Here is a 12,713-nt window from a genome sequence, read left to right on the forward strand (position 1 = left end):
AGATGGAGGAGTGGGAGGAGGGCAGGGGAGTTTCTGAAAAGAAATCTAACAAGCAAAGGCATGGAGGAAACACAAGAAAGCTCCCCGACAGTCGGGGAGTGCTAAGAAGCTGCTGGTGAAGGAACGTGGCAGGAGAGTCGAGGGTGGGCGGGTGGGGCTGTGGACGGCCTTCCGTGCCGTGTCACCGGGGTGGATGTGACTCTTATACCTGGGTTCTCGGGCCTGGCTCCAGCAGGATCCAGGAGAGTTAAAAAAGCACAGAGACACCTGAACCCCCAACATTCAGAATCTAGTCTCCGGGGAGGAGCCAGGGCACCCTCTTAAAAAACAGTCTACAGGTGATTCGGGCGGCTGAGGAGAATGGACGGGAAGGGGAGAAGACGGGAGGTGAGGACATCGGCCACACGAGGGCAGGGCGCCAGGATAAAGCGGGGAGAGGGCGGGAGACGCGACGTTAAGCCTCCAAGACGCGGTCACTCGCCCCACACAGGCCGAGGGAGAGGGAGGCATTTAGGCCAAGACCCATATTCTGCTGACAGCGACTGGGTGGGTGGATGCCGAAGCCCACAGGGTATGCAGGGGAGAGGCAAGCTTGGGGTGACGGTGGGCAGGTGGACAGAGGGACCCGAAGCTCAGGACAGGCAAGGGGGCTGGAGACTGGGGAGCGGTCAGTGAGCGGAGCGGAGGCACCCCGGGCGAGAAGCGGCTGAGCGGGAGTCCCCCGGCTGCGGAGTGAGGGGTGCGCGGGCACAGAAGGGCGGCACGGGCGGAGCCGGCGATGATGGATGTGGCGTGAGGCTGGACGGGCGCTGCGCCCTGGCTCCCCAGTGAAATCTCTGGGAAGTGAGAGGGACGCCAGGTGGAGGAGACAGAGGAGGAGACTGTGGTCAGACTGACGCCCGGGAACCTCCAGGGCAGGAGGCGGCGCTTTGGCAACTTCACAGCTCCACACACCCCTCCCTGCGTGTCCTGGTTTCAGTACAAACACTGAAGGGGGACAAACAGCCGAAGAGCCGTCCTCGGAGCAGCACCTCGCACTACACACACCTGCGCAGAGGCCGTCCCTGTGGCGCAGAAAGACGCCAGGCAAAGCTCAGGTCAAGCACCGAGCAGCGGTGATTTTCAGTCTAAACTCAAACCCCAGGGGCGCGAATGCAGGCGCAGCCCCCGGAGCCCCCCAGGCGGGGAGAGACCGGTCCCCAGAGGGCAAGGCCTGCCCTTCCTGCCTCTGCCCATTCCTGCCCTGCCTGACCAGCTCCTTCTCGCCCCCACTGCTGAGATGCCTTTCTGTGGCTCCAGACACACACCTCTATCGCAGCGCTGTCTACACTCTGTCACGTTGTTCCCGTAGGAGACTGGGGGATTCGGCACCGGCTGGTGTCCGGAACCACCTGTAGGGCCGACAGAGCGCTCACAGCAGCACGAGTAGACTCGGTGCCCGGGCCAAGCCAGCCTCTCTGGCTGCCAGGTCCCACGCTGTTTCTAGCAGAAGCTGTCCTGCCCCCAGGGCCTGCTCAACTTTTCTGAGCCGAGGTGGCCACTCCTGACTTCAAGTGGACACTGGCCCAAGGGTCAGCAGCTCCTGAGCCGGTCTGAGGCAAGGGGCAACAGTGCTAAGCCGACAGAGGTGCTCCCAGGGGGATGAGTCCAGGGGAGCGTGGCGGATGGAGAAGACAGTGGAGCAGAGAGGTGCCCAGAGGAGGGGGGGCTCCAGCAGAGACGGGGGGAGCGGACGGACCCAGCTGCCTCCCGCTTTCCTTCTACCCCTATGTGGTGACCTCTCTTTTCCTTGTCGAGGCCTGAGTCTCGTGTTTGCAACCAACAGGGCCTGATGAATACGGGAAAGACGAGAAAGGGGGCTTCGGGTCCCCACTGCTCCTTCTGCCACACGAGACTGCCGTCAACTGTGGCCTGGGCCGAAGTGGCACACGGATGCATCTGTTTCTGTAACCAAACTAAATCTAAATGCTAACCATTTCTGGACTTGAAATGTAGAGAGGCTTGGTTAAGAGACAATTCTATTAGTCTCCAACCTCTGTTTCTACATTTATTGGTTACCCACTTGCATGAATGCAGGAAGTAGTAAAAGGTTACCGGCAACCCTGAAGCTGGCATTCTGGAAGGGGAACTCCAGAGAGACAGCTTCTGGGCCCTGGAACCCAAACCAAATCCCTTCCCACTCCTGCTTCTCAAGATGGCAGAAATAATTCAGATCATCAAGGATACGCACAGCACATGCGGTGGCTGTAAGTCTGATAACTGAAATTACATCCAATACTTAACTTGCTGGTTTTGTTATGATAAATTCTGTTACCAAAATCAGTAAGCCACTCTGAGCTTTAGCCCAAAGAGAGATGTCAAAAGGAACAAAAGGAGAAAAAGATGGAAAGTCAGCATTACTTCAGAAGGCGCCCTCATTCCCCAGGCCCAGAGGGCGCAGCTGCCTGGACTGCATGCAGGCCTAGGCTGGAGGCGGGGAAGATGCACTACCCTGGGCCAGACTCACTTCCCAATGCACCGCCCTCCCGCAGCTCAGCTTCAGACAGAGGAGGTAAGAAGAGGTGAATGAGAAGCTACCCAGAACCCCAGTCGGCAAGGTCAGCGCGTGGCCCAGGTCAGAGTTCTGGTGCAGAGGTCATATTAAGAAGGGTGTGAATTCGTCTTAGGTGTGCGAGGCATAAACATTATTATTGATACTTTGCACAAAGAGGTGCTTAATATCCTGGGTGGGGATCAGACCTAGCGCCCTCCTTCAGGAAGCACCCTCCAGTGTGCATGACAGAGCACTCATGACCTTCTAGAAAATACAGGCGAGGCTCTGCTGGTCTCTGGTTTGGGTTATTTCTGGAGGATTTAAGAAGGGCCCTCCAGGAACAGTACTTCCGAGCAGAAGAGGGAGATGACAGCCCGGGCTCGGCGGTCCCAGAAGCTGCTGAGCCTCGACCCTCACCTACGGCTGAAGCCTCCCCCTCAGGCCTCTGCTGCTGTCACATCTTATACATTCACAGAACTTTCCCAACAGTCGAGTTCTTAGCTAGAGAGAAACCCCAGCACAACTGCCTTGCTGACACCTGGCCTCAGTGGCTCCTCAACTTGTCTTTCACAGGCTCATCTGGGCTGGTGCTCCCGGGAACACCACCGCCACCCCTGTAAGCAAACCTTCATTTGGGCCGACTCCCTCTCTAGCTGGTATGTGTGCAGCCCTCCCGTCACAGAAGAGACGGTCACGTCACCATTACGGGAGGGCCCACACTCAGCCAACCCCGGAGAACAGAGCACGGAGCGCTCTTCCCCGGTAACAGGAGTAGAAGCTGAGGCAACCCAAGGGTCAACCTTGGCTCCAACTGCCCATCCTGCCCAAATCTTGCCAGAAGAACAAAACACACACCCCCTAGTCTCCAGTGGACTGCTGGTCTGTCTGTCTTCTTCCCTTTTCCTCCCCTGATTTTAACATACACACACAGGCCCTCTTGCGTTTTCGTTACCACTACCACCAAATACTGTCAGAGAGAAATAAAAACCAGAACAAATTTTTAAAAATTTTGCCAATGAGACAAACATATCTTAACAAAGCATCTGCGCTTCTAGATGCAATGGCTGATGGAAAGGATGTGGGGAACAGGAACGCCTGCCTTGCTGGGGAGAACATCAACTGATCACACTTCAGTCAAGCGGAAGATGCTAGGACCCAGCCATTCAGCTTCTCGCTATGACCCCAGAGCAACCCTGCCTTAAACGGTTACGGAATGCTGAGCTAAAGGGCTCCCCGCAGGGGAAAGGAAAAATACACCACGTCTCAGGTTACTTCCCGACGCTGCTGCTTACCAGATGGACTCTATTTTTTAATTTTTTTACCAACAGCGTAAGTATTTTAATTGTTTCCAACTAAGCCTGTTCATTATAACTATATAATAAAAATGTACAAAGAATAATGTTGCACTTTTTGGTTAGATTTAAGTCAAAGGCATTCATCAATAAGGACTCTTCGGATGTGAATATTCCAGAAATTTCTCTAAGCCATCTGATGAGGACAATTGTCTCTGAATATTACCTTACTTCGGAAGGTATTGGCAGACATTTAAATTGAACTCAGACGTCTTCAAAATAAACCTTAATTTAAAAAAACTATTCTGGCCTGAGGGTCTGGCTTCCAATCGGCCTGAATCTCGGTGCTGCCTGAGATCCTTCCCTTCGGGACACTGATAGTTCTAGGAAAACCCTCAACTACCGGGAGCCACTAAAAATAAAATAGGCCACTTGGATGACCACAAAGGTTTGCGAGACAACCAAGAGCCAGGGCAGGGTTGAAGGAGGAGGCTCATCTCCTCCATGAGGCCCCTCCTTCAAGACTGGGAGAGGGGGCTGTTTATCTAACGCACAGACACCAACACAGAGTCGAGCAGAATGAAGACATCGAAGACGATGTTCCAAACAAAAGAAAAGACAGAACCTCAGAAAACGCCCCTAATGAAATGGAGAAGTGACTAGAAAGCTTTTCTGAAAACTAAAATGACTAGTTTAAACAACTTGTGTGTGAACGTGAAGCATGAAAACAAATTTACACAAATGAGAGACCTAACAGAAGGAATGGCTATCTTGATTTAAGGCAGCCTGGGAGCACGTCTTAAAAAGCAATTATGCAAGATGATTAAGTTCCATATATATGCTGTAAAACACTGTGGCTATAATTAGCAACACTGTATTATACACTTAAACATTTATTAAGAGGCCGCGTGGCTGACAGGGTCTTGGTGCTCCAGACGGGTGTCAGGCCTGTGCCTCTGAGGTGGGAGAGCCGAGTTCAAGACATTGGTCCACCAGAGACCTCCCGGCTCCATGTAATATCAAACAGCAAAAGCTCTCCCAGAGATCTCCATCTCAATGCTAAGACCTAGCTCCACTCAACAACCAGCAAGCGACAGTGCTAGACACCCTATGCCAAACAACTAGCAAGGTAGGAACACAACCCCACCCATTAGCAGAGAGCCTGCCTAAAATCATAATAAGGTCACAGACACCCCAAAACACACCACCGGACGCAGACCTGCACACCAGAAAGACAAGATCCAGCCTCATCCACCAGAAAACAGGCACCAGTCCCCTCTACCAGGAAGCCTACACAAACCACTGAACCAACCTTAACCATTGGGAGCAGACACCAAAAACAACAGGAACTACGAACCTGCAGCATGTGAAAAGGAGACCCCAAACACAGTAAGTTAAGCAAAATGAGAAGACAGAGAAACACACAGCAGATGAAGGAGCAAGGTAAAAACCCACCAGACCAAACAAATGAAGAGGAAATAGGCAGTCTACCTGAAAAAGAATTCAGAGTACTGATAGTAAAGATGATCCAAAATCTTGGAAACAGAATGGAGAAAATACAAGAAACGTTTAACAACGACCTAGAAGAACTAAAGAGCAAACAAACAATGATGAACACCACAATAAATGACATCAAAAATTCTCTAGAAGGAATCAATAGCAGAATAACCGAGGCAGAAGAACGGATAAGTGACCTGGAAGATAAAATAGTGGAAATAACTACCGCAAAGCAGAAGAAAGAAAAAAGAATGAAGAGAATTGAGGACAATCTCAGAGACCTCTGGGACAACACTAAACGCACCAACATTCGAATTACAGGGGTCGCAGAAGAAGAAGAGAAAAAAAAGGGACTGAGAAAATATTTGAAGAGATTATAGTTGAAAACTTCCCTAATATGGGAAAGGAAATAGACAATCAAGTCCAGGAAGCGCAGAGAGTCCCATACAGGATAAATCCAAGGAGAAACACGCCAAGACACATATTCATCAAACTATCAAAAATTAAACACAAAGAAAAAAGCAGCAAGGGAAAAACAACAAATAATATACAAGGGAATCCCCATAAGGTTAACAGCTGATCTTTCAGCAGAAACTCTGAAAGCCAGAAGGGAGTGGCAGGACATATCTAAAGTGATGAAAGGGAAAAACCTACAACCAAGATTACTCTACCCAGCAAGGATCTCATCCAGATTCGATGGAGAAATTAAAACCTATACAGACAAGTAAAAGCTAAGAGAATTCAGCACTACCAAACGAGCTTTACAACAAATGCTAAAGGAACTTCTCTAGGCAGGAAACACAAGAGAAGGAAAAGGCCTACGATAACAAACCCAAAACAATTAAGAAAATGGTAATAGGAACATACATATCGATAATTACCTTAAATGTAAATGGATTAAATGCTCCAACCAAAAGACACAGACTGGCTGAATGGAGACAAAAACAAGACCCGTATATGTGCTGTCTACAAGAGACCCACTTCAGACCTAGGGACACATACAGACTGAAAGTGAGGGGATGGAAAAAGATATTCCATGCAAATGGAAATCAGAAGAAAGCTGGAGTAGCAATTCTTATATCAGACAAAACAGACTTTAAAATAAAGACTATTACAAGAGACAAAGAAGGACACTACATAATGATCAAGGGATCAAACCAAGAAGATATAACAATTGTAAATATTTATGCACCTAACATAGGAGCACCTCAACACATAAGGCAAATGCTAACAGCCATAAAAGGGGAAATTAACAGTAACACAATAGTAGGGGACTTTAACACCCCACTTTCACCAATGGACAGATCATCCAAAATGAAAATAAATAAGGAAACACAAGCTTTAAATGATACATTAAACAAGATAGACTTAACTGATATTTATAGGACATTCCACCGAAAAACAACAGAATACACTTTCTTCTCAAGTGCTCATGGAACATTCTCCAGGATAGATGATATCTTGGGTCACAAATCAAGCCTTGGTAAATTTAAGAAAATTGAAATCGTATCAAGTAGCTTTTCCGACCACAACGCTATGAAACTAGATATCAACTACAGGAAAAAATCTGTAAAAAATACAAACACATGGAGGCTAAATAACCAAGACATCACTGAAGAAATCAAAGAGGAAAACAAAAAATACCTAGAAACAAATGACAATGAAAACACGACAACCCAAAACCTATGGGATGCAGCAAAAGCAGTTCTAAGAGGGAAGTTAGCAATACAATCCTACCTCAAGAAACAAGAAACATCTCAAATACACAACCAAACCTTACACCTAAAGCAATTAAGAGAAAGAAAAACAAAAAAACCCCAAGGTTAGCAGGAGGAAAGAAATCATAAAGATCAGATCAGAAATAAATGAAAAAGAAATGAAGGAAACGATAGCAAAGATCAATAAAACTAAAAGTTGGTTCTTTGAGAAGATAAACAAAATTGATAAACCATTAGCCAGACTCATCAAGAAAAAAAGAGAGAAGACTCAAATCAATAGAATTAGAAATGAAAAAGGAGAAGTAACAACTGACACTGCAGAAATACAGATGATCATGAGAGATTACTACAAGCAACTATATGTCAATAAAATGGACAACCTGGAAGAAATGGACAAATTCTTAGAAATGCACAACCTTCCGAGACTGAACCAGGAAGAAATAGAAAATATAAACAGACCAATCATAAGCACTGAAATTGAAACTGTGATTAAAAATCTTCCAAAAAACAAAAGTCCAGGACCAGATGGCTTCACAGGCGAATTCTATCTAACATTTAGAGAAGAGCTAACACCTATCCTTCTCAAACTCTTCCAAGATACAGCAGAGGGAGGAACACTCCCAAACTCATTCTATGAGGCCACCATCACTCTGATACCAAAGCCAGACAAAGATGTCACAAAGAAAGAAAACTACAGGCCAGTATCACTGATGAACATAGATGCAAAAATCCTCAACAAAATACTAGCAAACAGAATCCAACAGCACATTAAAAGGATCATACACCATGATCAAGTGGGGTTTATCCCAGGAATGCAAAGATTCTTCAATATACGCAAATCAATGTGATAAACCATATTAACAAATTGAAGGAGAAAAACCATATGATCATCTCAATAGATGCAGAAAAAGCTTTCGACAAAATTCAACACCATTTATGATAAAAACCGTCTAGAAAGTAGGCATAGAGGGAACTTACCTCAACATAATAAAGGCCATATATGACAAACCCACAGCCAACATTGTTCTCAATGGTGAAAAACTGAAACCATTTCCTCTAAGATCAGGAACAAGACAAGGTTGTCCACTCTCACCACTATTACTCAACATAGTTTTGGAAGTTTTAGCCACAGCAATCAGAAAAGAAAAAGAAATAAAAGGAATCCAAATCAGAAAAGAAGAAGTAAAACTGTCACTGTTTGCAGATGACATGATACTATACATAGAGAATCCTAGAGATGCTACCAGAAAACTACTAGAGCTAATCAATGAATCTGGTAAAGTAGCAGGATACAAAATTAATGCACAGAAAATCTCTTGCATTCCTATCCACTAATGATGAAAAATCTGAAAGAGAAATTAAGGAAATACTCCCATTTACCACTGCAACAAAAAGAATAAAATACCTAGGAATAAACCTACCTAAGGAGACAAAAGACCTGTATGCAGAAAACTATAAGACACTGATGAAAGAAATTAAATTGGGAGATTGGAATTAATACATATACACTAATATGTATAAAATGGATAACTAATAACAACCTGCTGTATAAAAAAATAAATAAAATTCAAAAAAACACATATGTAAAAAAAAAGAAATGAAAGATTATACAAACAGATGGAGAGATATACCATGTTCTTGGACTGGAAGAATCTACACTGTGAAAATGACTATACTACCCAAAGCAATCTACAGATTCCATGCAATCCCTATCAAACTACCAATGGTATTTTTCACAGAAATAGAACAAAAAGTTTCACAATTTGTATGGAAACACAAAAGACCCCAAATAGTCAAAGCAATCTTGAGAAAGAAAAATGGAGCAGGAGGAATCAGGCTCCCTGACTTCAGACCATACTACAAAGCTACAGTAGTCAAGACAGTATGGTACTGGCACAAAAACAAATATAGATCAATCAAACAGGATAGAAAGCCCAGAGATAAACCCATGCACATATGGTCACCTTATTTTTGATAAATGAGGCAGAAATATACAATGGAGAAAAGACAGCCTCTTCAATAAGTGGTGCTGGGAAAACTGGACAGGTACATGTAAAAGAATGAAATTAGAACACTCCTTAACACCATACACAAAAATAAACTCAAAATGGATTAAAGTCCTAAATGTAAGGCCAGACACTATAGAACTTAGAGGGAAACATAGGCAGAACACTCCATGACATAAATCACAGCAAGATCCTTTATGACCCACCTCCTAGAGAAATGGAAATAAAAACAAAAATAAACAAATGGGACCTAATGAAGCTTTTGCACAGCAAAGGAAACCATAAACAAGATGAAAAGACAACCCTCAGAATGGGAGAAAATATTTGCAAATGAAGCAACTGACAAAGGATTAATCTCCAAAATTTACAAGCAGCTCATGCAGCTCAATATCAAAAAAACAAACAACCCCATCCAAAACTGGGCAGAAGACCTAAATAGACATTTCTCCAAAGAAGATATACAGATTGCCAAGAAACAGATGAAAGGATGCTCAACATCACTAATCATTAGAGAAATGCAAATCAAAACTACAATGAGGTATCACCTCACACCGGTCAGAATGGCCATCATCAAAAAATCTACAAACAATAAATGCTGGAGAGGGTGTGGAGAAAAGGGAACCCTCTTGCACTGTTGGTGGGAATGTAAATTGATACAGCCACTATGGAGAACAATATGGAGGTTCCTTAAAAAACTAAAAATAGAACTACTATATGACCCAGCAATCCCACTACTGGGTATACACCCTAAGAGAACCATAATTCAAAAAGAGTTAAGTACCACAATGTTCATTGCAGCTCTATTTACAATAGCCAGGACATGGAAGCAACCTAAGTGTCCATTGATGAATGGATAAAGAAGATGAATGGTTAAAGAAGATGTGGCACATATATACAGTGGAATATTACTCAGCCATAAAAAGAAATAAAATTGAGTTATTTATAGTGAGGTGGATGGACCTAGAGTCTGTCATACAGAGTGAAGTAAATCAGAAAGTGAAAAACAAATACCGTATGCTAACACATATATATGGAATCTAAAAGAAAAAAAAAAAAGGTTCTGAAGAACCTAGGGGTAGGGCAGGAATAAAGATGCTGACGTAGAGAATGGACTTGAGGACACAGGGAGGGGGAAGGGTAAACTGGGACGAAGTGAGAGAGTGGCATGGACGTATATACACTACCAAATGTAAAATAGATAGCTAGTGGGAAGCAGCCGCATAGCACAGGGAGATCAGCTCGGCGCTTTGTGACCACCTAGAGGGGTGGGATAGGGAGGGTGGGAGGGAGACGCAAGAGGGAGGAGATCTGGGGACATATGTATACATATAGCTGATTCACTTTGTTATACAGCAGAAACTGACACAACATTGTAAAGCAATGATACTCCAATAAAGATGTTAAAATAAATAAATAAATAAAAGCAACACAAGTAAAAAATAAAAATAAAAAAACTATTCTATATTCTGTTCTATATTTAAACAATTTTAAAAGAACTTTCCTTTCCGGAAACAATAATAAAGGAAACAAGGCATTTCATAAAATGTGGTCCTGAACAAGTCACAGTAAAAACTGAATGTACACTTAACTCCAGGTGACTGTCACTTGTGCCTCTTCAACCAACAGTCACTTGCTCAGATTATGCCACTTCTAAAAAAGGCATATCTGACGGTTCTCCTGCTTTCCCCTCCACTCTCTGTAAAAAAGGGGCTTCTTCCTCTGAGCAGGGAGCTGTTGTTCGGGGCTCTGCTTCCATTTACTGTTCCCACACAGGAGCTGAGCACATCCCACGCTGCCTGACCTGCCCGCCGGCCCAGCGGAGCCCGCCGTGGGCCGAGGCTCAGCCTGCGAACTGGGAAAGGTGAAAAGGCCGCCTGCACTGAAGGCAGCACTCTCGAAAGAGTGGACAGGAAGGGAGAAACACAGCCACAAGCTAATCATCAAACTCATCTACTGACCTGGCCCAGCAGAGTTCATCAGTTAACAAGCAAATATTCTTCCTTTTTTTAAAATAAGCAAGTATTCTTAATCACCATTCACTTTTCTAGAAAACGGTTGCCCTTTCCCAGAAAATAGGACCCTAGAGTCACTTACCCTGTGACTCAGAACAGCCCATTTTAATGCTCAGATATAGGTCAAGTCATTGTGCTAGCTGTGAAAAGCTACTCAGTTACCTGATGATAAAGGACGTGCGAGGATAATTGGCAGACTTACAGATGACTCGGATGATTACATTTTCAGACATAAGCTCCCAATGGCAGGCCCAGCAGGAAGTTGGGTGCCCATCCTCAGTAGTTTCGAACTGGCCAAGTATATCGAGTTCTTGCCACTAACTTATTGGAAGCTGGCGCCAATGATGCTTAATAGAATGGCAAGTTCTACTTCCCCCGAAAAGACTGAGCGATGCTTGGTAGATACTGTACCTCAAACTGAACATGAGAGCATGGGGCCTGCATGTCCATTTCCTTCTGCTAAAAAGGGAGGGACAACCTCTGGAGCAACAAACTGCAGAGAGCAGCTGCTCCAGTTCATACCACGCTGCTCTCAGTTACGTAAGGGGCGAGGGAGGGGAGGGAAGAAAGGAGATTCTTACACAGATTCCATTTCCAAGTCATCTTCTTCCTGAGAAAGTTGTAGGTAGGGGTTATCTGAAGCTGGACGGAACTTATACCCCGTTAGAACAAAGAACACCAGCGTGGCCATTTCATCCAGGAGCTGCAAATTTTAAAACCACCCCCAAATAAAGGGATTAGAATATTGTTCTTCAGAAAGCAGTGGAACTAAACAAACTGACCCCCTCCCCCCGACCACTCGCCGATCAGTCACTCAAATGCCAGAGCTGACCGCTGGGGAGCATTTTCCTTAGGGGATTTGCTGAAGCCTTAGCTAGGCGCATTCTGCCCAGAGATGATATTTGAGACTCCTTGTTTTAAGTGTCTTCATTGGCATCTTTTAAGAGCTCATTACATACATACATTTTCCTACAGTGTCTAAAGCACCAAGTGAGAGCCTCCAGAAAAAAGTCTCTAAATCATACGGTAGCTACCCTAGTAGTTAAACTAGTTCTAGTATATTGCAAAGATACTTTATTATTGAAATAGTAATAATGGGCAAGAAAAAGGGAGGTCTGGATTCCAAGCTATTCTAAGCCCTATAACTGATTTCATCTAGATTTTAATTATACAGGGCAAGTCTTTCTCGGCCTGAGGCTTTTCTCTGCAAAAACTTTTAAAATTGAAAACTGAAATCAATAATGCAATCACTTCCAGATTTCTCATGTAATCCAGCAGCTTTCCTGGACAAACATATCATCTTAATTGCAGACCGGAAGAGACAAAAGGTCTTAGTGGCCACCGCCAAATAAATTAGTAACAATCTTAAATTACACCCTAAGACTTCATCCTCAGACACAAATTCTCTGGCACTGTCCCCTGTGAGCAGCATACCTGGTAGAGCCACTTCCACTGGAACGGAACAGCAAGTTTGAGGAGAAATGCAATAATCCTGGTGAAGTATATATAACATACGATCTGTATGAGGGGCAAAGAAAACAAGAAATAAAATCAACATAGAAATTATGGCACCACTTTCTTCCAATGATCTGCTTTCACAAATTAACTACAAAAGAGAAAACAGAATTACCTGAAGATTATTTGACACTTATAGT

The 12,713-nt window shown here is 44.5% G+C and overlaps 1 protein-coding gene across 1 annotated transcript in view; it reads right to left on the reverse strand.

Moving 5' to 3' along the window:
- Nucleotides 1-12,713, reverse strand: part of GPR107 (G protein-coupled receptor 107) — a 73,471-nt gene that overhangs the window by 5,259 nt on the left and 55,499 nt on the right. Inside the window, exons 16-17 of the mRNA XM_061199763.1 lie at nt 12,493-12,576; nt 11,640-11,761 (exon numbers count right to left, since the gene is read on the reverse strand). Of these exons, the coding sequence (XP_061055746.1) occupies nt 11,640-11,761; nt 12,493-12,576 (206 nt within the window). The remainder of the gene's footprint in view (nt 1-11,639; nt 11,762-12,492; nt 12,577-12,713) is intronic.

This window comes from Eubalaena glacialis, chromosome 9 (genome assembly GCF_028564815.1).
Source record: "Eubalaena glacialis isolate mEubGla1 chromosome 9, mEubGla1.1.hap2.+ XY, whole genome shotgun sequence".
Taxonomy (NCBI): Eukaryota; Metazoa; Chordata; class Mammalia; order Artiodactyla; family Balaenidae; genus Eubalaena; species Eubalaena glacialis.